The sequence below is a fragment of the Acanthopagrus latus genome, chromosome 12 (assembly GCF_904848185.1).
Source record: "Acanthopagrus latus isolate v.2019 chromosome 12, fAcaLat1.1, whole genome shotgun sequence".
NCBI lineage: Eukaryota > Metazoa > Chordata > Actinopteri > Spariformes > Sparidae > Acanthopagrus > Acanthopagrus latus.
The window spans coordinates 19,766,659-19,793,356 of NC_051050.1; the positions used below are offsets into that span (position 1 = coordinate 19,766,659).

Here is a 26,698-nt window from a genome sequence, read left to right on the forward strand (position 1 = left end):
AACACGGCAAAAAAAAAATTAAAAACCCCATCCTATTTTGGGGTGTTTTCTGCTATTTTATATTGTTGTTAACTAGGATGAGGTCATTTTTTGGAAGCGGCGTAATGACACAAACCCAATTATCTTCTGTCCTCAAACCAAAAAGCTGCACACACACACACACACACACACACACAGACTGAGAAATCTGTTTGAGAAGAAGCGACAGCAGGAGGCTCTGGTTTATAAGCAGCAGCTCAGCCTGTCGGGGGGCCGTTTCTGAGGATGTGTCCAACACTGCGCTCCGCATGCAATCAAACTTTTTTTTTTTCTCAGACTGCAGGCGAATAGCAGAATACTGAGTGTGACTCCGGGTCTGTTCCTTTAATGGCATCGACACAAGTTCGGTCCGACCGGCCGGCGCACGCTGCAGCAATTAAATCCACATGTGACCTTCTTTTTGGTCGTAAAATGAACCTTTTTACCTCTGTGAAGTTTATTTTGAGTACATTTAGGGCGAGTGTGCCTCAGTGTTCCCTGCAGGTTTGGATGTTTCATTAAACAGATAAGCTTTCGCAATAAAATGGCAGAAAGACACTGTGAGACCAGTTTGTGCACCATGGCATATGATCAGTTATTCATTGTTGATGTCTACATGTTGTTTAATACCATTAAAGATTGTGTATCGACATGATAAAGAAGATAGGGATAAAAAAGATTAAAGTTAGATAACATAGCTAATCAACAAGGCCACTTCCTGTGTTGACTTGTGACAAAGTTTTGGGATCTTCTTTTACATTCACACGTCACAGGCTATAGACGATATTGGCAGCCAATGACCACTGTTCAAGACTGCGTTTCAGCATTTGTAAGTGACACACCGCTGTGCAATTCTGACGAGGGCGCCCAGGGACTTTCTATGTTTGTGACTCTGTGAGACCACTGGATCATTTTAAGGAGACCTCAGGATAATTTCCAGCCATGTTTGAGGCCATAAAAGAAGGATTTCTTGACGAAATGTTCTAAATCAGAGTCACGCGATAATTTCTCGAGGGTTCATCGTAGCCTGTGGCTACTTTGCCTTGTAAGTACCCATGTGATCCATCAGTGATATAAAAATACTGATTATAGCTGCTTTAAGAACAAAGATTGTGTAGTTTTAGCGTGAGCAAAATGTGTTCAAGGCTGGCAAATCATCACTCAAGTGGTGAAGTTTGAGTCAAGAGATGTGTTTGTTAATTAATGATGAAAACAGGACATGTGACAAGATGATAAAACGCAGAGGCAATACATCATGGGGCAGAATTTGATTGCTAGCAGATAAATGCTCACATTGAAGTCAATTAAGCAGAAGTTATCGGTGTAACAGGTCATTTAAGTGCTCATTAAATCTTGGCTGGTTGAGCCGTTGTCCTTTTATCCAATAATTACTGCTCTCTGGCTTTGGTGACCTCTCAGACGCAGGAAGTCGAACTCAGTGGGAGGCCTGGAGACGGCACACATATATACGTTTGGCCTGTGTGGACTAAGTGCGAAAGTGCAACTCGCTCTGTTCCTACCTGTGTGCCTGCCACAGGACCTGTCTGTTCGAGTGGGCAAAGAGTTACTAACGGGCGTTCTGCTCCGATCGCTCCACTGAGTCCATCAATCCAATAAACGTCATCATTATTGCGCAGTTATGAAACAGGTAGCGCTGGTCTTTAGCTCCGAGTGGCTGAGCCTCGTTCGAAAAAGCCACAGTAAATCCACAGCTGCGGCGGCGTCACATTCACTGAAATATTAATATGCCAGTCAGACGCAATGGGGAGGAAAAAAACAGAGGACTTCTCCATTAAGTTTTATTTACTCGGTGGATTAAGTGTCGATGAATGATGAGAGAAGTGAGACGTGATAAAACAGGAGAAGACTGAAATTAAAAACGGGGGGATTAAAAAACTTTGTGAAGTGTTTGTTAAAGACAGTGAGAAGAAGAAGTGCTGCTTCATTACCTGATATAATCATCTGAGTACAGGCTGACTTTATGAAAATCACACAACCACAAACACAGTAGACTTTGTCACACATAATTGTGTAATGTGCAACAAAATCTGGGACAGTGAGCTGGAGAAGCAGACAACAAGGACAAGAGCGTTTTAAGACGTGTTTCTTTGACACGCACGTACAAAATCCATCAAGAACTACAAGGCTTTAAAAAAAAAAGAAGCAAGAAAAACCTACAGTGACTTCTGTGCAAGCAGCTGGAACGCACACGGCGTCCTGTCACTTTTCTTGCAGGAGTACGTGTCACTGCTGCTGCCAGCCGGAGACCTTTTATCTTCATCCAAGAGCTCCCATATATAAGGTTTCATAGAACATCTCCTGCCTGAACAGAGGCTGCTTTTTCAAACAGTGGGAGGCTTCTCATTTATGAAATGTAAGGAAAGGGAATATAAAATGCCACAGCAATTACTGTGAAAACTCATGAAAATGAAAAAGATGAAGACTGAAGGGTACAAAGTCCTCTGTGGAAACATAAAACCTTAATGTTTTGGGTCGAGAATGCTAATAAGTTGTAGTTTCTACTACAGACACATGCACTTGTACTAATGGTTCTGTTAATACACAACATGCATGTTATAGCAGTACATTGACAAAAGTTAAGTATCATTAAAAAGTATGCACCGTGTCCAATGAGGCTCCTCCTCTGCAGCACAGACTGTCTCTCAGTGTTTTTATTTAACCTTATTAAAGATGTATTTAAATAATGTCTTTAACCTTATTAAATCAGAGCGCTCCTTGTACTTTATGTGCTTTATGGATTTATCTTTAAGTACTGCGTCATTTTAAGGGCACGCTATCATACTGCACACTGATGGCGATATAGTCTCAAGACATCCTGCACTTTTCTGATGTCGTTCTAGTCTGTGTCCAACACTGTAACAAAGGAAAGGAAAGAAAACAAACACACTGTATACTGTAAAATAACAGAAAATAACATAACTGAAAAACATATTGTAAAAATACAGTAATCAAAATACAGTTTTTAGTGAGCTAAAACTGTTGTTTGCCCCCTTAATGTTTAAATTAAAGGATATTTAGACGTATAACAACAATGAAATTACCTTTAGATGTGGTTGAACAGTGCTAAAATACAAATAATCAGGCCTTTATAGAAAAAAGTGCCGTTTTACGGTGACATTTCAGACATTTGAATTAATGTTTTTAAAGTTGCTAACTAGTTTGTGAGATACAGAAAGTTGTATATTGTATTGACTTGGTGGATTAAACGTGGGGGAATCATGTGAGGAGTTAGATGTTATTTAAACAGGAGAGGAGGATAAGAGATGAATTAACAACAAGGGGATTAAAATGTTTGTGAAGCATTTGTAGAAGACAGTGAGTGGCTTCATCAGCGGATAGACGATCAGAAAACAGGGCTGGACTATGAAAATCTCACACTCTCCGGCACATTTGATATTTATATTAAGGTGCTGACTAGTTTGTGAAATACGTTGCTTTAAAGGTTGATAAAAACACATTTATGCAAAGTCTTTGTTGCGAAAACTTTCATGGTTGTACAAGCTAAAGCATTTTTATGTGGATAAAAACACTGCCTTTCTACAGAGAGCACAATAAGATGGTTTTATTAAAAACTAACATTTAAAACACTATGATTTCAATCCTTGAGCATGTGGACACACTTTCTATAAAGTACTGGAAATGATAGAAACTGTACTTTTATACATGCTCTGAACTCAAGATCCGAGTTTCTCGTAGTTCCTGTGAAACTTGTTTACAGCTTATTCAGCTGAACTTCCAGCTCTAATATATCTGCACCTTTAAAACTAGAGCACACCTGCAGGAGGCCTCGCTACTTTGGCTTGCAAAGTGTCCAAACACCCGACCACAGGAGGAATATTCCTGCTCGTCCACTATTTTCCAGTCAAATGAGCTTGCAGCTAGTCCAGCTGGACTCTACAGCTACAGCGTAGTTCGACCTTTAAAACCCGAGCACAGCTGCTCCAAACACAGAGCAGGAAACAAACCGTGTCCCTGTCCGTGTGATCAGCTGATAGTTTTAAGCATTAAATACTGTGAAACCTCAGTGGACACCTTAACTGCAGCAGGCACGCAGAATAATGTGGTCGACAAGTTAAACGGCAGTGTCTCCAGAGAGAGAGAGAACAGATGAGTAGAGTGTGACTGCAGACTGCAGAGGAGGCTTAGATGATTATCAGCCCTGCGACTTGAAGATAAGTGGGGGCGGGAGGGAAGCCCGGACTGAAACCTTGATACACAGCATGTGATAATATGATGACATTTAGTTTGGTTATATCTAAAGAAATGACATTCAGGCGATGTTTTCAGCTAGCAATGAGGAAGAACACAGTAATCAAAAGTGCTGACCAAGTATCCAGAAATACGTATGTGTATGAAGAGTTCCTCCTCTGTGGAGCAAGAATAACAACAAGACACACGACATCATCATTCTTTGTAAAGACAACCTGTTGTGGACCAGAGTGTTGGTCTCTGTGTAGAGTTAACAGAGCGATACCATTTTGCAATTTTTGATATTTATAGTTTTAATAAAAATGCACTTTCCACACTGCCACCGTTTATGCGCATAAAAAACACGGATGCAACAAAATCCCAGGAATCTGCTGCAGTCATTTTGTAGAGTACTTTGTGTCAATGTTGTCAATTAGAAATGGGTAATACGTTGTTTATTACCCACTTCTTTAAAGTCCCACTCCAGTGTATTTTGGTATTATTATATGATGTCATATTACCTACCTACCCAGCAAGTGTAGGCTTATAATTAAACATTATTGGTGCTGACAGTCCGACCCGGACAGCTGATCTGTTGCACAGTGAAATGTAAAGTGCACTTTAACTGATTTATATTTTCTTTATTTTAGCTGGGTCATATTTTGAGTGTCTTAAATACGTCTCGCTGTCGGTGCCGTTTAGCAGTACAGTGCTCTGCTTCCATGCTACACACTGCTTCACCACACAGTGGGAGGAGCTGACGTCACCCACTTCAGGTAACACAGACTAGAGTTCAGTACCTCATGCAGCCCCACATCAAAAGACCTGTACTGTCACTTTAAATAACTACATGGGTGCTGTAATTTACGTCATCCTTATTGGAGACTGTGGACGGCCCGGTGTGTAATTGTTTTTATGTACAGTGATCCTGTTGCTCGGACAAACAGCATGTTTCTCATGCATCCATGGATGAAAAAATGAGCATACACCCTGAGTGCAGGATGAGTCATCGACCATACCTACAAAAGAACTTTGTGCCATTGCTTGGCCCTGACAGTGGCCTATTGGTGCGATATAGATCGAGACAGACAGACTGTGATAGAACCAGTCAAACATCCATTTTGACTTCATGGGAACTTTAAAGTCAGACTCGCCCCTTTCGCCCAGGGACACCGACTGAAACTCACGTTGTGTGTGAGGAATTTTGATGTGGTTCAACACTCCGGCTCCTGCACCAGCTGCACACTCTCTTCTGGTGAGGAAAATATGCTCTCCCTCATGTCGAAACACTGCTACACCTGCACATACCTGAAATAATCATCTTAGCAGCTACCCTGTTAGCACCTCAGGTACTGGAGACGGAGACTGTAATACCCGAGCTTGCAGGAACCTGTTGCAGGTCCAGTCAGAGTTAATTGACTTTTCTGTCCATCAATACAGAGCTTATTAGTCACGCAGTCACCACAGAGGAGTCAGAGGGTGCACTCTGTATTTAAATACTGACAGACAGAACTGTCTTCCATTAAAGATTCATTCTTCCCTGCTCCTAATGTATCGAGCCTTCTTAAAGAGTGTCTGATTGTTATCGTCTAACAGAGGCAATTATGTCAAAAATAAAGACAGGCTGCACTTTGTGGCTTTTAAGTGTGTCACTCACACACGAAGTGGCACCCAGGCATGCCCACACAAAGTCTGTGTTTGTAACCGCAAGATGACGTCAGGCGTGCGTTCAGTGACGCAAAACTCTGGAGCTTTTTACAAACGCTCTGTTACGATCTGGCGGTAATGCAAAACTCACGAGAGTAACTATAGCCTCTGTCTGTTGATGTCGAAAGTGACTGCAAAGTTAGGGTAGCAGTGAAGGTCACGCAGACGGTACAGTGTCAATGTTTCATCAGAAACAGCAGAGAAGGCGACACACTCTTGCCGAATGAATAATCGCAGAGCTGCAGTGGCATTTTATTTACTCCCGCTAAATGCCAAGGTCAAGCGCTTTTCCAGCTCAAGCAGGGAAAACAAAGGATTTCCAGTGCCTTATCGCCCTGTTGCATTATTGATTTAATGCAATTTCTCATTAAAGGCAGCTACTTTTCCTTCAGATCCCTCTGTCTGAGTTCAGACGCGGCCCCCTCGCGATATGAATATTAAGTGACTAACTTGTAAGGCTTGTTGTGGCTTGGAATCCTAATATCCTAATTAAACTTTAATATGCCTTCCATGTCTTAATACATTATAATAAAATAAAATTGCTCTGATGCATTCACTCACAGTCCCCTTATTCATTCATAATGTTACCTAATTTACTTCACTGGGGCACAGATAGGATGCCAAGTGGTTTGAATTACAATAATCATACCATTTCACCCACTGGATGAACGCTGCCTTTGTTTACGTCTCAGATGGATGAAATCCGAGCGCGCGTGTGAGAGAATGCGAGCAAGTACATGCATGCTTGTGTGTGTGTTACATCTCCGTGGACGAGTGAGGGCAGGCAGCTGGCATGTTGTCGCCGAGCCCACACGTGCCGTAACCCTACGCATGCTTCGCGACGACCCTTCACCTCCATCTGACTCCCATTCTTCAGATTCCAGGCGTTGCTCGGAGAGGCTCGGCCCGGCTGCATGGGACACAACATGGTCCCCTGCACGGATAATCACAATACGGTCTTTCTAATTACGTTGCCTGCAGACATCGGAATTCCTCCGAGCAGCAGCACATGAAAACAAAATCTCATCTCATTTATCTCAAGTCATTGAGTGCTTGTATTGTTAACTCTTAGGACCATTTCAGGTCAGTATGTTTGCTATGTAAAGTATGTACTGCACATACAAACACACAAAATGTCTGGATGTTACCATGTAATTGACAACTGCAACCAAATCAAATGTTCCTATCAGCTGAGGTTACTAGCTGTAACTAAAACTGTCTATTCCCTTAATCATGCATAATTTTAAGCCTTGTTCTAAGGAAAGGTGATATTTGCAATGGACACCAAAACTGTTTTCGTACCGGGCTGTAAACATGTTTATTTCTGCTGTAAAGTTAGGCATTTTAACCTGGAGTCTTGTGGCAGCTGGCTCGCTGTGAGGTGGCCATTAGAGGAACTGCACTTTTGGCACGCTGGCTTCATAAAAGACCTTTAATATGTTAGTTGTAATATGAGAGGCAGAAATCACAGACTGGTATAGCGCTGTATTACACAAATTTGAACAAATGCAAAGTATGACATTGTTAAGTTCAAAAGCAAAAATCTATGAACACTAAAACTTGGGAAAACTTATAAGGTGATGCTTTTATCACTCTGATTTTCATCATATAAATACTGCCCATAAAATTGTTGGGTAAAGCAAATATAGTGCATTAAACATTGTCTAAGTTAAGATCTTCTGACGCAGCCTCTGTATTTGAACGTGTGTCTGTACACGTCGGATCGGTCCAAGCTCTGTCGGGCGTCTGTTTCCATGGGCAACAGAGCGGGCCAGATGTTCCTGCTTCCACCGAGGAGGCAGCAATTAGGCAAATGTGACAGGTAACAAATGGAGACTTCAAAACACGTCAGAGGATTAATTAATAGCTGATCTAAATATGGCTTCGCACCTCTGCGTTATGTGGTTCACGTGTCAGGCCGAGGAGATTATTATTTTTCTTTTACTCCAGCTGAAAATAAAGACATGCGCGTAGCTTGTGTGCGTCAGTGTGCTCGTGTACCTGCCCTGATCTTGAACATCAGTTATAGACGATAAGAACAACTTCTGTCTCCTCTCTGCCCTACTTGTGTTGTTTGTTTCAGGACGCTGGAAACTAGTTATCTTGTCTTCTGCCGGGTACTGTGTCATGTTTGGGTTGTTGCATTTGTGCCGCTCCACTTTGGAGGTCACAGAGATTTAAAGACTTTGAACGCACTGCTCTGTGCCTGACCTAGATTTATTGACATTTCCCTTTCTCTTGAAGTGTCTGAAAATGATGCTGGCTTTGTTTTCTAAAGCAGGAAAGAAAAGATGTCTGAAGTTGTTGGGGGCATTAATGAGTTACATGTCTGGGTGGATGGAAATGAGAAACAAATGATCTCTTTCATTTTGTGTAAACCATCATGAAGAGCCGCTCCACACAATTAGCATCATTCCCTCAGGATATCCACAGCACCAAGATCTAAATTGAGACCACACTCATGCTTAAGGACCAAAGCTACCCAGAAATAGCGGTGAAGAATATCTGCCCTCCCTGTGTCTGGCTGCTGGCCCACCTTCAGGTCTGGAGCTTTAACCTTCAGAGACTTCTGCTGCTGCTGCTGCTGATGTGGCTTGGGTTTGGCTGAGCCGAGCTCGCTGGGAAATCAGCCAGACAAATGAGTGTGGGTAGATGAGCAGAATGGAGATTTTTCTATTGTGCTCGAGTGTTCAAGTTTCCTCTGGAAAAAGAGGGATATTGTTTTGGTGGAAAAGACATTAGAAAAAGTTGCAGTCCTTTGTGTGTGTGATGCTGTGCAGAGAGGAACAGACGTTCCAGTGTGAGAGCAGCTGTCTGCTGAAAGAGTGAGACAAGAAATAACTGAATAGTTAGCAGTTAATGATGAGTGAAGGCAACACGTTCTCACTCCCAACTCCTCAGATGTGACAGCTTAGTCGTTTGTTTTTAAAGGGGCACTACGTAGATTTGGAGAAGACATTTTAAACTCCAGATTTTAATATTCACAATATTGATGAGGTAATAATTCTGACACAGAACTATTTATTTTTCCTTTTACTGAATTAACAAGGAAAATAGGGTCCCCAGAACACTGATTTCAGGTAGAAAGGTGGCAGGGTCCATCACATGTAAACAAAGTAAATCAGATTTAAATTTAGTTTGTTTAGGCATAAAAACAACAGGATGAAGATCTTGCCCTTCTTTTTCCCCCAAGACTACATGGTGCGCTTTTACGCTTTAAAACATGATGCTTCATTAATCCCTCTTGCATCAGTTTTGCACTTGAAGGCCTCTGCCCTCTAGTAAGACACAGACGCGTGACACATTAATATGCAATGTCAAGTAAGACTCTCAAAATGATACATTTGATGACATATAATGATTTCTGGCCTGTGATTAAAGTTGTGAAACAGTTGTGGTTTAGGAAGACATTGTGCTTTGGGTTAAAGAAACTATGCTCAGTTACGCAAGTGATGCAGGGGATGTTACACAACGTATGTCGCAAGATGCATAATTGACGTACCTTAACTTCCTGACATGAGTAATTTGTGGTGACTTAACAAATCAAATAACAAATCACACGAGGCCAAACTGTAGCTGCAAACCCTGGTCCCGTGCATGACCCATCTAAACGCCCTAACCATGCAGACATCGTGTGAGTCTGGATACTGACCGAGCATAAAGAACATGAACCAGGGCGAAACAGCTAGCCTGGTTCTGATTGAAGATAACGCCCATATAAATGTGCTGGTAGGCAGTTTGGACAGAGCCGTACCTGCTAGCTGCTCCCCTTGCATCCAGTCTTTCTGCTACGGTAAGCTAGTAATTAACTGACAGTGAAATGAAAGTGGTATCGACATTCACATCTCACTCTCAGCAAGAAAGCAAATAAGCACATTTCCCAAGATATCCAAACCACCCCTTTAATATCACACGTGATCTGTATTCAGTCGTCCGCTCCGACTCTCAGCACACTGATCCCTGAGCAGCCCTCAAACAGAGGTGAATCAATGACAACAGATGCTCTTATCGGTTCAGCTGATCTGAAGGAAGCTTGTTTTAAATTAAAAAAAAAAAAAAAAACGTGCACCGGCCAACTAAACAGGAAGAATTCATTATTTATCCCTTCTTCTTCCACATCTCCACACGTGTGTGATTTTTCTGCACGATGAGAGTCAGACGTCTGGCTTCTTTGTCCGCGGACACATGCTCAGTGCGAGCGGCTGCCCGGTGACGGTAACGTTAGAGACGGCCTTATTGTCCGCATCGCTCATTGTCTCCTCTTTCTTCAGGACAGCTCCGTGTGTCTGCTGCCGTGAAAACTGTTGTCTCTGACATGTAGTCAGACAGTCAAAACAGCCTGAGTGATTTGAATCAGAGTCACGTCTTTATATCTCATTTGGCTGTGAGGTGCGTCTGCTGTGTGGAGCCCAGGTGTTTCTGCACTTTGAGTGTTTGACAACTGCATTTTCTCAAACTTTCTAACATTTGCTCGTGCATTTTTAAAACCCGGGGGAACTATTTAGAAATATTGCAGAAAATAACATAATTACGGAAAGTTGTAGCTTGAGGACGAATGGCTCTTTTGTTTTTGCAAAAGTACAGCAGAGTCATTTTACATTTATAGAAGTAAGTCGGGAAAGTGGGACGCTGCCGACCACTTGATGATTAACCACTGTGCATTCTGGGCTTTGGCAAGCAATTTGAGTAAGATTTATGAATCCTTCAAGCTCTTTATTGTTAATAATAAGAACAGTTTCTTGGTGAGGAGCTCAAAGGTCCATAATGGATACATAAATATAAAAGCAAGTGTGGTTGCCTGGACCTTCTGCAGAGTTTTGATTGATGGTTCACACAGGTTATCTTGTCACATTAATAAACTCATGCCTCATGTCCCGAGTTGTGTGAGGATCACTTGGTTGAAATGATATTAATTCTTTATTGCAGCTATTCTTAAAAAACATTCTTTCTTATCTGCTGCTGGACTTCACGAAGAACCGCGTGTCCACATGTGACTCAACTCTTGTGTCTCTGCGCGCCAACAACCAAGCGACTTGATCCAAATCAATTCACCTGACCAGTAACTGGTGCATTGGCTGGCGCAGAGCACAGGATCCAAATAAATCCAAAATATTTCTACCTGCAGCATTCACCTCTGATCTGACCAGCTGCTCAAGATCAACCTCCTCAAGTCTGCTGAGCCAAAAAGTGATCCAACTGATTGGAGTCTGAAATCTATTGTGAGTGATGCCGTTGTTATTTTCTGAGATTTCAGCGTGTCCACAGTCTTACCAGGGCTTTGGTCTCCTCCTCGTCCTTGTAATACTGGAGCTGATCCCCTCGCAGAACAAACCAGCGACTGTGCCAAGTCTTGACAAAGCCCCCTTGTTTCCGGAGCCACCCGCACCTGACGACGCTCGGCCGTCCCTGGATCTCTGTGCTGGCCGGACCTCCGCCGCGCTGGGGGCTGCTGTGGGACACACACTGGTCGTCCATTACAGCGACTCGAGTCTGCAAAAAGAGGCAAAAACACGTTCAGTCTGTTTGGATTTGAAAATGACAGCTGCAAGTTCAGAGTAAGAAATAGATAAAGATTAGGTCAGAGGTAAACCAGTTCATGAATAATCTCCTCTCAAATTCAGTATCGGTGAAGTTGTTTCCTGTTTTATTTTGTAGATTACTTGTGTGTGGTGTTTTACTTTCCCCTTCCTGCTTTTGTCTTTTTCCTGCCCTTTTTCTGTGTACACCTGTGTTCTGTCAGTTAATCAGCTGTGTATATTTCCTTTCTCAGGTCATCTGCATATCCTCTGTTTTCTCTATCTGTTCTCCGGTCCTGTTTCTCTCCTTGAGTTCTGTCTATGTTCCTGCCTGTGCTCTTAGTACTTCATTGGTTTGTACTTTATTTAGTTTTGCTATTTGTCATCAGTTCTCTGATTGGCCTCTGATTGTTTTCTCTGTCTTCTGTCTCTGCCAGTTTTGTTCTTTGGATTACTTACTTTTAAATGCTCGCTTTTGGTTTTTCTACCTGCCTGCCTGGGTGTTTTGCATTCGGGTCATGGGTACTTAATACTGAAATTATAAAGACCTCCAGTGACTCCAGAATTCAACCGTGGAGGAATGTGCTGGCATAATGAGGAGAGTGTAATGATTACAGTCAGCATTCAGAGTCCAACACACATGTGGCAGCAGTCAGTCATGTTCATTAAAACTATTCATTAGTTTCATTTAATGGAAACCAATTCTTGTCTGAGCCATTTTCAGGTCTGTCAAAATGTGCATCCTTTCTCAAAACCTGAACAAATTACACCTTGTATGGTACGTGTGTGGTACCAGATACCATTCTTTTAGGTTTTTTTGTGGTTTGGAGACGAGGAATTTAAGGCAGAGAGAGTTGAGTGCTGCAAGAAGAAGAAAATGGCAGAAGGAGAAGTGTGGGAGGCAGAATTCATAAAACACACAATAAGACCTCAGCCAGGCCAGACCTCTAATCTCTTCCATCCATTTCTTGTGTCACCCACCTACATATGTTGACCTGACAGTCTTTTTCTGTCACATTTCGTCTCTCTCTCTCTGTCTCCGTCTCTGTGAACCCTCAACTTTTGAAAACTGTTTTGAAGTTTTGATACAACAGAGCCCTCATTATTCAAGAAGACCACATCTGATCAAATGTGACAAACGCTTGCTCTCCCAAACACCACACATGCAATAACTCACCCAACGCTTACTGTTCCCAGAAGCGCAATATTTTGTCATCATTCTGTGACATATGCTACTACTGCTGCTGTCAGCTTTTTGAGCGTCGCCATGTTATCAGTGGCTCTGGTTGAGCTTGCCTTGGTGGAGGTCCAAACACAGCCCACGGGTCCAGATGAGGACCAGATGCAGCCCAGCAGTGTTCCATGCAGCAGTGGAGCAAGTGCAGCACGCAGGGCTGCTGTGGTGATTCTAAAACCACACAGTTCAAGTATCCTGTGTGCTTGTGCAGGCACAAACACGCTCGCTGCTCCGGATTCCTCTCAGAAAATAGCTTTTTTTTTTCACTTGTTTTGCACAGTGGAGGCCATAATTTATATCCTCTGTCCATCTCTACTCCATCTTTGCTCCACTTTCGCGGCTATGTGGGAAAAAAGTGGGCAGTGCTCTCGCTTCAACAGCAGTGAAAGATATCATCTGAGTTCATTCGAGGGAAAATTTCCATTCTGTGGGATCATTTAACACTAATATTGGAGAGAATAACCTCCCTGACAGTTACCCCTGCTGCCAGCTCCACACTTTTCCTCTCTTAGCTTCAACAATCTGTAAGTACACACATGAACACACACAGAGAATATATCACAGTGGAGGCTGGATACACCCATCTGTTGATGGAGTCACCTGCTGTGTTGCCAGTCTGGTGCCGCAGCCCCTTTACAATTTCATGCCTCCTACACAGGGCCTAGTTAACAGCACTGCTGGGACTGGCCTGCGCCGCCACGAATCGAAATGGTAAATAACTCAGGGCTTTCTGAACACGGGCAGCTCGGAGGTGGCTGAGAGCAGAAACACTACTTAAAATTTACATTACACTGCGGTCTAGTCCAGATGTAATAAATAGCCGCGCAGGGACAGAAGGCATAATCACGGCTCAATCTATAAATTAACAGATGAATGGGGTAAGATTAGTACAAAAGTTAGTGGTTCCTCGGCCGGTGCGGGAGCTGGGTGATGAATTGCGACCTTTAGAGGGTTACTCATTTTATTCTTTTTTTATGTTCCTGCTAAAAGCCAGTTTGTGGTTTACTATCAGACGTATCCAAATCACGGGGAAATGATATGTTAACAACAGCCACAATGCAAAGATAAACGATGGCGCGATAACAGGAGATGACATGCGGTACTTTTTTGTGTGTTGAATTATAATGTTGCTCGGCCCACTGCGGTGGTCCACACTGAACTCATGGCAGCCATATTTGCATTGGATAAAAGGTAAACACAGGTTTAATTAATGACAATTAATAAAGGTTCCGTTCCATTTAGTGCAGCGGAGACTTTGTAGTGAGCCAACATGCACAATAGCTGCACCTTGACTCCGTTTGACCTGAATGGAACAGAATGTTAATTAGTAATTGGTGACGCCTGTGTTTACCCTGCTGTCTTATGTAGAAATGGCTGCTGTGATTCAGGTCTACTGGCCTGCCATTACATTTCATAGATCCAGTGTCCTCGGAGGATGAATCCTCATGACTTCTATGATCCCCTGACTTTTCCTCTGGTGCCGTCACAAGGTCAACATTTGTGGTTTTGAACGCCGCGTTTCAAAAAGTATCGGAGGGATTCCCATGTGAAGACATTCAGCTCCCCCTCAGGATTGATTGTATTAACTTTGGGCAACCCACCTACATTTCCTCTAACTCCTCTTTTGTCTGTCTTGGTCCTGTCATTTTGGTTTCATCGTGTGTGTGTTTTTCAGGGTTCTATGATGTCTTGTGCCCTTTTCCCACTGTTCTGTTTTCCCATCCTGTTTTCTCGCGCTCCTCACCAGCCTGATTTTCCCTCCGCACCTGTCTCGTATCTGTTTAATCATCCTGGCCCTGTCTCCTGAGCTCCTCCTCAGTCTGCTCTCCCTCCACACCTGCAATGCATCTCCCTCATTAGCCCTGCCCTGCACCTCATCCCCTCGCTAATCAGTTTGTATTTAGGTCCAGTCTTTTGTTCGGTAATCTGTTCAGTTTCTGTGATCCTGCTGTCGAGTGTCCCTCGTCTTGCTGTCCCTCGTGTTACCTTAATCCTGAATACATTTCCTCCAGCTCTCTTCCTGCCTGCCGTCTACTGCATTTGGGTCCAACTTCTCTGCTTCACCGTGACATTCACTGTTCCCCAGTAAAGGAGAAATTCAGTTGGTGCTGCAGCCCAAATATAGAAATGAATACAGATAAACAGAATAAAATAATATATTACATTTTCAGTGAGAGATGTTGTTCTTAAACTGTCCGAGCCGTCTCACCTCAAAGTCATAGTGACGCGACCAAATACCTGCAAAGCTGATGAGCTTCCAGTCAGCCTCAGCTGCACATCATGTCAAGTGCTAATTAGGAAATGTTGGACCGGCAAATTAAAGGTGCAATGTGTAGGAGGTAGAGGGGGGGTCTACTGGAAGAAATTGAATGTAATAATCACAGTTATGTTGCTGCCATGTTTCTGCAATAGCCCAAAGGTTATCGTGGAGGAAAGTGCAGCATCACAGTCTTTTTCTTTTCTTACTTATATTATTTTTTTGTCTCAGTGGATCTTGATTGACTGTCTGTTGTCAGTGTGTGTGTGTCCAGTGTGTGAGGTTAACGATCTGAGCACTCACACGTGTTAAGAGGGCGTGGGCCCATAAAACACGAGTGTCTGTCTGTCAGTGAATCTTGATCTTGAAGACGGCCTGAGGGCTGAAACGTCAATTAAAGAGAGCTGCGTACGGAGCCGGAGTGCGTGACACCTGCTTTAACATCAGCGTATTAAGCTGTCATTAAGACGACGTTGAGATCGCTGTGCCAGCGTGAAAGCATTACACTGCATGAGTACAGCCTCACATAGCTGCTAGCATGGCTTTAGACTCTTGTTACAATATGATGTGATATTTTTTTTACAAGATAATCTCAACAATTATCAGCATGAGGTTTCTGGTAATCTAATGAACCAGAGAAGAGCTCAGGAAAGACGCGCTGCATCCAACAGGGAACTGATCACTTCCTCCCTGACTCACCACTCTGATCTGACTTTTACGTTCTCTGTACAGTTTGGTCGCCAGCAGTACTTTTACAAACAGATTTGCACAAAAGCCGGCACATATGTTTTAAATAAACTACAACACTGTTACAGTTTATCAGGCTAATGAACTACAGCGGCTAGCAAAGCATATATATTCGTTGAGGTTACCTGTTTTTTGTGAAGAGACAACCCAACCAGAGCTACAGGCAAGGTAGCTGACCTGTTTTCAAACCTGTGTTTTGTATGTAGCTGTTCTTTTTTTTTTTTTTTCCCACCTGAGTGAACTTCCCGATGGTGCCAGCAAGCACATTTTGTAACTGCAAGAACACATCACTACCTGACTGTTTTGTCCATTCAGCGCTCTAAAAGCAGCCTCCCAGAGGTGCGTTCAGTGTCCCTGTGAAAACACCTGTGCGTGGCGATGGTGGTGTCTCTGTCCTCTGAGCCCCAGCCTCTAAAATAAGCACACTATATATGTGATAATGGTGATTTGTTTCCAAATCACGCCAGCACAAATGAAGTACTTGAGTTCTTTACGTGTTTGACAGAAAGCTCAACATAGAGATTGACACGAGGGCCAGTTTTCCTCCACAAGTTTGCTCTCTAGAACTGCGAGGATGTGCAGAACAATGGAGCATTTAATTTCCGCAGCTGCAATTAAACGAACTGCGCTACCATCTGCTCGCGTCTGCTAACGCGTGCCTCCGCCCCGACCGCCGAGTAACATCCAGGACGTCTTGAGTCTTGAGGAATTTTCTCACAGCGCATCTGAGAACTTTGACCAGTCGGTGGGAAGAGACGGCCTGACCTTCCCTATAAACAACAGCGGCTCAGTGTACAGCGCAGGCAGCCAACACACATGCACGCATACCACAAACACACACACTGGTGCACTTGAAAGGACAACAACAGAGATAGTCACGAATCAACTCCCCCCCCCGAGGTTTCCGTGGCCTGCACTATAATTTCTTAGCAGGATGCAACATAGCTGTGGCTCAGCGGCGGTCGAATAAAAACTGAATAAACCCAAAATCCAAAAGAAAGCTGACTTTTCTGTGAGGGGTCTTTTCAAACCACTGTTAGGTTTTGTCTCTCTCTTGGCACTGAGGTGTGTTCGTATTCTCTGTCTGTCTGCCTCCATCACTCAGATGGATACTGAGCCGGGCCATCTCAGGATCACTGACTTTTCCTTGTTAGTTTAAAAATATGCATCTGTCAGGCAAAATCATGAAATGTAGCTACTGGACGTGTCTTTAGTGAGGAAAGCTTTTCTAAGAGCGGCCAAGAAGGCACCGCATTAAATCACTTTCAATTGTTTCCCGGGACACAACCATCTAATGTAAACTGATACCGGTGACGACGGACATGTGCATGATTAAAAGCACTTTCTGGGTTTTTGCAAGGGTGCTGTGGAATGACGATTCGGCCTGCGTGCAGCCTTAAATGTAGTTATACAAACCTTCACACATTGGTGCAAAGAGGCACCGTATGTTGGCTACATCATGAATAACATTACCCCCCCTCACACACACACACACACAGCGGAAATAAGGATATCTAGAGGTCTTTACAAGGAAGGACTTCTCTGACATGTGGTACTGCAGAACTTCTTGTACATGCAGGACCCGTCTCTTAGCATCAGGAGGTCGCTCATTTTCAGTGCTTGCACAGTTTTTGTTCCTCATATGGGAAAAGCACTGACGCTAACCGCACACAGAGAGCCTGAACTCGCTGTTTGATGTGTCTTTTGTTTGAATTGAGCTGGTTTGGAGGAAAAAAAAAGAGATTTGAGGCCACAGTTCACAGTCTGGCACATCCTTTGGGAAATTAAAGTTGTGCGTGGGAAGATTTTTTTTTTGGGGGGGGGGGTAAAAATACAACCTAAAGTGAACCTGAATCATACAATTTGGACTACAAAATGAGCAACGCATTCAACTCCCCTAATTGAGACTTTACAGACTGCTGCCTAAATATGTTGTTGCCGAGTAAAGATAGTGGCAGGAAGTCTTCTGTGACCACGGGAAGTGGCCGGTCACAACAGCAGCGAGGGAGCAATGACTCTGTCGAGGGAAAATTGGACAGCAAACTTAGATCTGCTGCCTCTTTTCCCCATCCTGCGGCTGCTATAAAGCTACGCAGGCTGACACGGTATGTGCTATGTGGAATTTACAGACATCTCGTGGCACGATGCTCCGGTTTTCAAAGTCTTGACAGCACACTAAGTTTTAGCACTTTCCCACCTGATGCGAAACTTCCCTATCATGGTCAACGATAAACCACTTGACATTTCGAATAATCTCTGAAACCATATAATTCTCTATTTTCAGACTGTCGATTCTCCAGCTGAAATTACAACTTCGGCTGACAGATATCATAGCCAGCTGTTGCTAGCTACCAAATTAAGCTTATTTGGCTCCATGATAGTTAAAAATAGTTAAAAATATTGTTGCTTCCCGATTTTATGTCTCCAGCTGAAACATTTTTAACGCTGTGAACTTGAATCCTTTTACGGGTTTTGGACTCATTCGCTACATCTATAAATATATACTGTGCCAAAAGACTGATGCTAAAGCTACATGCCACATGTCCCAGGCCCAAAGCAGTCAAGCATCATCACCCATTAATGGTCCATGTAACAGATATGTAAATATTGAAACAGCATTTTTGTTGTATTGAAGTGAACAAGTAACATATGAAGGCAGTTCATAATATTAAGTTATTTATATATAAACTATTTTGACTGGCTACTACTGCAAAGCACATGACAGAATTGTGTGATTCACAGGCCCAACAAGCATTTTCAGTCTTTTGACCCAGCAAAGCGAAAGTTAAACTATTCACCTAGTACGAGTTATATGTGTTTAGTTAACATCTACAGATTACAGTAAGCTAACAGAAAGATAACGTAACTAACCAACCAGCAGCTGCTACTTAAATGCTCAGACGATGATCGAGGCCTCCAAAGTGGAAGTGGGAATCATTTCCCGCAAAGTTTAACTTGACAAAATATTAAAGCATTATGACCCGTTTCTGTAAAAAGGAGACAAAACATAAGCGTAAAAAAATCTAAAGAAATATAAAACTGGCCTATTTTCAGGCTTGTAGAGCGCATCTCACTCACACTCAACTCACAGTAGTATCGCACATTTTGGTTGCGTATTCAAATCATGCAAATCGTTTCCTCCCTGAAGCCTTAATGGTTCACTGATGAATGGCAGCATGAATTCTTTATTCATGTAATATAACATGTGGTCAGCAGAGCTATTACCATCTGTTTGTCTGTCAGTTTTGCATTTTCAGCAGCTGCTGTACGCCACATTGGCCCCGGTGCCTGCCAGCAAAGCCCGTGCCAACTTTCCTTGGATAATGCAAAGGTCAGTGGAGTGTTAAACAGAAAAGTCACTATTGAGGGTCAGAGCAGTGCCACCATTTAGCCTCATCAAGTCAGATAACACCTCTTTTTTTTCCTATCTATCTCGCTAGCCATGTCTAAATGTATCTCTCAGTCTGTCTGTCTGCCTATAGAGCAGCAGATGAACTATTTCTGTTTCTGTTTCTGAAAAATCAACTCCAATCACGTGATGTCTCTTTCGCCCCCGGTACGCCGCAAAGCCAGTGAAGAAGTGACTATTGAAGACACAGGATGTGAAAACTGCACATTGTCTGACAGTCAGCATGTTTGACAGCTGATTCAATCCACCTGGCAGTGACATAAACTCTGCATGCGTTTTCATTTCACGAGCGACCATCTCCCCGAAGGAACACTCAGATGAAAGCGTGACAGGCAGCTCGCATCTGTGTGTGTCTGTGCATGAGGCCACCTTTGCACCCCCGCTAATAGCCATAAAGACAAGAAACGCGCAACGGAGGAAACACGAACTTCACATTGCCAGTCAATGCCGTCCACCCTTTAAATATCCCTCGGCAACCTTCCCCTTTAAAGCCGGCACAGCAGGGCCTCCGTGACCCACATGTGTTAAAGACAAATATAACCCTCCCGCTACCGAAGCTGCTACCTCGAGAGCGGTCTGTTTCTGTTAGACTCCCCCCCGAAGAGTCACCGAGGTGAGAGGAGGGCACGGTCGCTCGCTGCGCTTTTGCTGCGCTAGCCGTTGGGAGAGGATGTGAAAGAGGAAGGGCCCTCACATCGGTTCACAGATGGAAGCACTCACACCCTGACCCATTACTCCATCCAGCACATGCACAAGTCAGGTCTGGCTTGATTTAACACTGAAGGGAAGCTATTCTTCATTACGGGGGTAGGTAGGTACACGACCCACGATCAGTCACTACCTACACAACCCCAACCGTGAGTCACAGAGAGCTCTGGGGGACGGATGGAAGCGGGAAAGGGATGAAGGGAGGTGAGGGCGGCTCATAGGATGTATCACAAACACAGATGAATTGCCTCTTGGAGATAAATTTCTATTTGCTCCCACTGCTGAAACGTCGAATCAACTCCCTGGCTTACTCCTATGAATCAATGCGATGAGTCAGTGTCTATTTTGTCTACACACCAATTTAGACGCCATATGTTGGCCCCCTTCATAGTCTACAATGGAGAGCTTTTTAGTATGATGCACTCGTTAGCTGCTCGCTAACATCGCCGCCCCTCCCTGCTCCATTTTCACCCATGCCATGTGTCACAATATGTCTGGGAACCAAGCAGCAGCCCTGCGGAGGAACAAGGAGGAAGGCTTCTCACTGGCCACTGACTCACTCAGCACGTTTGACACACTGTTGTAATCGAAAGAATGATAGTGTCTCCTTTGTAATGGAGAACACGGGGGGGGATTTACAGATAAAAATAAGGAACAAAATGCTATGGTGAGCTGTGAGCTGAGACTCACACCCATGATCATAGTCATTTTCCCCCCCTGTAGTTTGGGGAGAGCTGACTCTGCATTCTAACCTTCATAAATGTCAGACTTACTATGGATTCCTCAGGTGAAGCAGCTGTGTCAAGTTAATTTAACCAAAATGTTAAAGGAGTAGATTGACATTTTAAAGCTCATTCAGTTTCTGGCACAAAGTTCAGTGAGCAGACTGAGATCACTTCCATATTTACATTGTCACCTAAATGGGAAGCTTATGTGTGTGTGTGTGTGTGTGTGTGTGTGTGTTTTGCCAATGTTAGATGAGTAGTTTGACACTTTTACACTCCTTCTCCTTTGGGCGGAAAGTCAGATGAAGAGATTGAATATCATATCATATGATAGGCTAAATTCAAAGCTACCTTTAGCAGCTTGTTAGCAAGAATAGTGAGAACAAGTACATTTAAGTGTGAGTAGGGGTATATTGACATTTTAATCACTTTCTGGCTGAAATTCAGATGAAAGAGATGTGATCACTTTGATATCTGTAGCATAAGCTAATGTGTACAGGTTAGCTTTAGGCTACATAGCATAACCTGTGGATACAAGTTAATTTAACCAATTTTAAAGGAGTAGACAAGACTGAAACTTTTAAACTGAAACCACTCTCGTGTCTATATAATAAATTTGAAGCTACTGTTAGTAGAAGAATGGAAACAAGTAAATAAAACCAAAGACATTTATTTTCTGGCAAAAAGTTAATTGAGATTGATTCATATTTTTGTCTGTATAGGAAATTTGATGTGAGCACCCAGTTAGCTTAGCATAAACAGTACACAAATAGGACTGGCTAGCCTGGCTCTGCCCATTGGTAACAGAATCCACCTGCCAACACCTTTCAGGCTCACTAACATCTTTATTTACAGACCTGAAGTGTTTAAACATCAAATAAATGTTTTTATGAGGGATTTATGTGCCAGACTAGCCTTCTGGAGATTGACTTTGTGAGCTTTAGACGTCCTGGTGGGCAAATTTATTTCCCCCAGCGCAGAGGAAGCTAGCTGTTTCTCCCTAATTCCAGTCTTTGTGCTAAGCTAAGCTAACCAGCTGGTTGCTGTTGCCTTATCGGCTATTCAAGGCAGAAATAAGAGAGGTGTTAAGCTTATCTGCATGCAGGAGAAGCAGTGAATTTAATATTTTCTGTTTTGATCACAACCCCAGTTTTGCTGCAGTTTTCGGGCGTCCCTGTCTCCATCCCTTCTCGCCTCTCAATAAACAGCTATCACAGTTTAGACCTTTGAACAGTCGAGTGTGGCAGCTGACACGGGGAACCTGATCCCTGGGCTTTCCAGCAGCACAGCTTGTGCACTGCAGACATTCCTGGCACACGGGGGTCATCATATTCTTCCTCCCTTCTACCTCGGCTCGTGCCTTGTTTGCTTTTTTCTTTTTTTTTTTCCCCCATTAACACACCAGGTGGGGGAAACAAGTAGTCAGAGATGTCTTGCTTGTCCTCCCTGCCATTTTATCCCAACATGCAACCTCCTCATCCCTTCCCTCTCATCCTCTCCGTGAATATTTTCAAATTCTCCTTTTTTTCTGCCTCCTTTTTCTGTATGTTGGCATTCAGTCGGACAGCAACAGAGCTCGCACATGCAGCACAGCTACCAGACATGATTTAGTTTCTAACCGGCAGCCAGACAGGGGGTCGGGGTTTTGGATGGCATATGCAACACTCTCACCATCTGTATGTCCTGCACCAGAATTAGCAAGGCCAACGCTTATATGACAGTGACAGTGCACTGTATTTCAATTACATAACTAAAGGACAGAGAATTGATGCTCTCTGGCTATCCAAAAAGTCATCTCTATGGTTACTTACAGTGGGTTGGTATTTAGAGAAGCAGCTTTTACTCATTTTAACAGGATGTGACAGATTACCATCAGGCCCATCCAGGTGTCTATAAATGTAACCTGGAGTTGTATTTCCTCTTGTGCGTCTTCTGTACAGTCGCAGTATGACAGTTCCATGACTCAACATGGGTTGTGTCACTACTTTTACAGAGCAGAAACATATGTCATTGTGATCAAATCCATTTGAAGATACGCAACATTGGAAATGTATTTGAAAAGCCTTACAAAAAGCACAGATGCAGCTGGTCATTGTCCAGTGAATACAGTTAAGCCACTCGCTGACCTTGTCTGCTCATGTTGCAAGTAAGTGAAATGCAAGCAGAATATCGATAATGATCCAGGAACTCCAAAATACCACCGAATATCACAGTTACTTTGATACATGGCCATGCCCAGAGGACGTTATATTAATGCTGCAATCTTATATAAAGTTCCGGTCCTGAAATAACTGCTTAAAATATAAATTACATAACTCAAAGGGTCACTGAACCCCCCTGAGATTGGATTGGACACTCAATCGGATCCTGTGCCTGCAGCATCTTCACAGTCTTATTTCCAAACTGTGCAGAGATGTGGCTCAAGAACAGTGACACACTGAGCCACAAAATCACCTAAATATAACAATACCTCAGTGGCAAACACACAACGTATACTGTTCAACCTCACCTTCCAAATAAACAGCCTTGTTGTATCCCTCAGCTCTGACGTGTGGGGATGCACAATGGTTGTATCCAATCCAGTGACAGGTAATCAATCAATCAACGGAAATCCTGGGCTGAGACGAGCTGAAGTTGTAGTCCAGCTCAGCTGCTGCTGCTGCCGCCGCTGCCTGCCTCCCTCCAGAGCCGCCTCAGTGTGTACAGAGTGGATTGAGTTAGCTGACGCTCAGACGAGCTGTTAGAAACTTTTCCCCTGACTGCTCACACCATCTGCATGCTGAGAAAGTCTCCGCCGTGGACAGGATGGCTGTCGCGGTCAGCACAGTCACACATGGGGCACCATTACAGCGGGAGTCCGCCCAGACAGACAGACACAGACACACACACACACACACACACATACACACACTCCCACTCCCACACACACTCACACACAAACACACACTTTCTTCTCTCCCAGCACTGCAGCCTATGCAGTCCTGACTCCTCCTGTCATCCTGGCTGGTGAGACGCTCACACTCAGTCTGAGGAGACCGTGTGTGTACAGTATGTTGGTTACAGAGAGGGAGGAGGAGGAGGGAGGGTGGAGTGTGTGTGTGTGTGTGTGTGTGTGTTTGTATGTATGTGTGAGTGAGTGAGTGAGTGAGCATGTTGTAGGAAGTCTCAAGATGAGAGCTCTGACTGAGCAGTGCTCCAGCAGTGCAGCAGACTCTCTCCTGTATCTCAGATTCAACACGAGCAAACCGGGCAAAACTTTTTTTTTTATACAAAGGCTTGTAAACGTGGAATACAAACCCTGAATTTCCATACGTACCATCTGTGAGTAATTCAGCACACAGACACAGAGAGACGCCCCAGTTTTTTTTAAGGGTGCCTTCAAGATGACATATACAAATGACTGCGTGCGTGCAGCTCCACAAACATTTATTCAGTGACACCATCCTCACTCTGGTGCGAAGCCAGCTGTATACACACCAGTGGAAAGTGCATCTTGTTTACCGGGGAGTGGTCTGAGATGTCTTCCCATTCCATAGTCTCACAGTGGGTCCTTGTGAAGAATGTGTCTGCCTGAGGAACGAGGAATATGTCTTTTAATTCTTTGTAATATATACAAACATAAATGTGCTAATGTGTATGATGAATGGCAGTAAACACCATAGTTCTACTGTAATTATGGATGTGAGGCGTTCACGGTTTTAGTGAATTACTGTTCTCTTACAAACGGAGGAATTCTAACATTCCTGAGCTTGATCATAATCAAATCATGTGGCTTCTTATGACTCCTCGCAACCTGCTCAATCTCCTGACGTGACTCATGACAAGAGAACAGGCTAAATTAAATTGTTAAACTTGTTACTCTCATAGATTTAAACACATGGTTGTTACGCAGGCACTTCGAATGAAATTTGAATTCACGCTGCTGATTCTAGAGTCGTTTACGACAGGTGGAAAGCTCAGCAATTATTTTTTTAAAAAGTGGACTGACCTTCACTCCTGTTTATCAACCTGACCACAGCAGTGATCCGTGAAGGTGAGCTCCAGTGTCAGGTGTTTATATTCTGTAACACTGACTGCTGGCTGAAGCTGGAGGGGACATGAACTCGAACATAATGTCATTACGCACAGACACATTATTTGCTCACTTCACAGCCAATGTGCAATACAATTATCTGGCTGTCCGGGGCAAATAAACACAAGTAAGGCACATGTTCACAGACAAGGTAATGTTTAATTAATGTTCAGTAGAGTCTTGTTCACCTACTTCCCTTTTCCTGGAAGTAGCGACGGGCGGCCAAATGAAACAAAACTTTACCTTAAGTTAACTTGTGGATTTCTCTGGGTCTGTCTGGGATAAAGTACACAACTCAACATGAGTCATTTATAGACATCCGAATACAGAATTCTTGCATATTATATCTTTCAGTGATTATATTCAATTTATAACAGCTTGAAAATCTGGCTGGAGTTCACAAGAACTCACATTTTTGGATATGTCAGTCAAGAGGCTAAGGGATTCGTATGTATGATGAAAGAACTTTGATATCAAAAACAAGGCAAAAAAGTGTCCTGGGGATCTGAATACTCACCACCAACAAAAAAGTGCTATTTTCCAGTCTATAATATACTGAAATGGCACCGTGCATGCTTCCATTTATACTGTTGGCAGAAAACAGCTACAGAACATTTCTTACCAGTCTTAATGGATCCCTGGCACGTGTCCGCCACCACATCCACTGCTAATGTCCTCATTACTAACGAGGGAGGGAAATTCCAATCTATGTGGGAGGTGGCTGATGTGTCAACAATAATTACTTCCTCAAAATCAAATCAACAGGACCGGGAGCAAATCTGACTGGAACAGAGTGTGTTTATGACTCCAGAGGAGTAAGGTGAAGGGAGGAGTTTGACTGCCGCTGGAGGGAGGTGAGGTGTAAACAAACATGATCCTGGGTTATTGAGGTGTCGGAGGCCGAGGTGTAGGCTCAGGCCGAACACATTACCTATTGATCTGTTTGATGTATAGGCAGACCGGGGGCAAGAGCGAGGTCACTGTCACATCTGGAGCTTCAATTAACATCTGTCAAATGAATGATCAAAGAGGCAGCGGCAGCACATGAATCTGACCAGAGCTCCACACTGTCACTGTTCATTCAAATCCACTGACCAGTGATCAGATTCTCTCTGCTTAACTGGTTCTCTACTGCCGGACCTGATGAGGCTCTTACAGCACACGTTGCACTGATGGCACATTTGCAGCTGCAGCAGTCAAGTGTGTGACATTTGTTAAACACATCATTTTTTCAGGAAACAAACCACTGTTCACTTGTGACACCTCATCACAGCGGATGGTGGTGTGTTTTCTGAGCAAGTGTCAGCCATATTTGGCAGGAGGTTGGAGCTGGGGAGGATATCCTCTTTAGATCCGACTGAGGACAAACCGTGGTATCGGCTTGTCAATCACAAGTTAGCCACAAACCTAAAGTGCAGCCTACTCTAAATGGGACCATAACTGACTAAATGAGCATCATGTTGTATTGAAGAAGACTTAAATCCAGCAATTGAAAACATAAAGAAGTAATTGCATTTTTCATACACATGCATCCAATCAACATGCCATGTGGGAAACCAGTGGAGTCGCCCCCTGGTGGCCATTGGAAAAAGTGCAGGTTTAAGGCACTTGCGCGTTGGATTCAGTTCTCAGATCCATAAGTTGTGCTCATATTATACTGTTTTCACCTTGTGTAGCAAAAACCAATATAGAATCAATTTTGAGTATTGTTGCCGGGTGTTTATCTGTTTTATTTTAGCGTGATATTGCAACGAAAGTTAATGGTTGCGTTAACTTTCACTGATCGAGATCCAAATGAAGGGAAAGTTTGAAAATGGTTGGAGTCTAACACATCATTACATACCCATAGGTCAGATAATATATGTATGCATTATATCTATTGCTACATTCATAGTCGTTTTTGATGACCATCGCGATCGCATAGATATTTTTGTTCCAAGGTCAACAGTGGAAAAATGGTAAAATACATTTCTCCCAATTAAATCTCATCTCCACACATAAGCTGAGTTTTCCAGGTGTAATGAAAAGCCTTGTCAGGTTAAATAAAGACTGAATGAAATGCAGGGACTAAAACAGCAGTCGGCTCTGAGCCA

The 26,698-nt window shown here is 43.4% G+C and overlaps 1 protein-coding gene across 4 annotated transcripts in view; it reads right to left on the reverse strand.

Moving 5' to 3' along the window:
• The window catches only part of arhgap24 (Rho GTPase activating protein 24), a 72,312-nt gene extending 47,031 nt beyond the window's left edge, over positions 1 to 25,281 (reverse strand). Inside the window, exons 1-3 of one of the 4 annotated variants that reach the window (XM_037116964.1) lie at positions 25,228 to 25,281; positions 24,035 to 24,103; positions 11,206 to 11,424 (exon numbers count right to left, since the gene is read on the reverse strand). In XM_037116964.1, coding sequence (XP_036972859.1) covers positions 11,206 to 11,424; positions 24,035 to 24,103; positions 25,228 to 25,266 — 327 coding nt within the window. In that variant the 5' untranslated portion in view covers positions 25,267 to 25,281. Of the gene's footprint in view, positions 1 to 11,205; positions 11,425 to 14,297; positions 14,349 to 15,923; positions 15,940 to 23,042; positions 23,562 to 24,034; positions 24,104 to 25,227 lie in introns of those variants that run through there. The other 3 variants (XM_037116966.1, XM_037116967.1, XM_037116965.1) reach the window with 3 other exon arrangements.
• Positions 25,282 to 26,698: the final 1,417 nt, after the last annotated feature.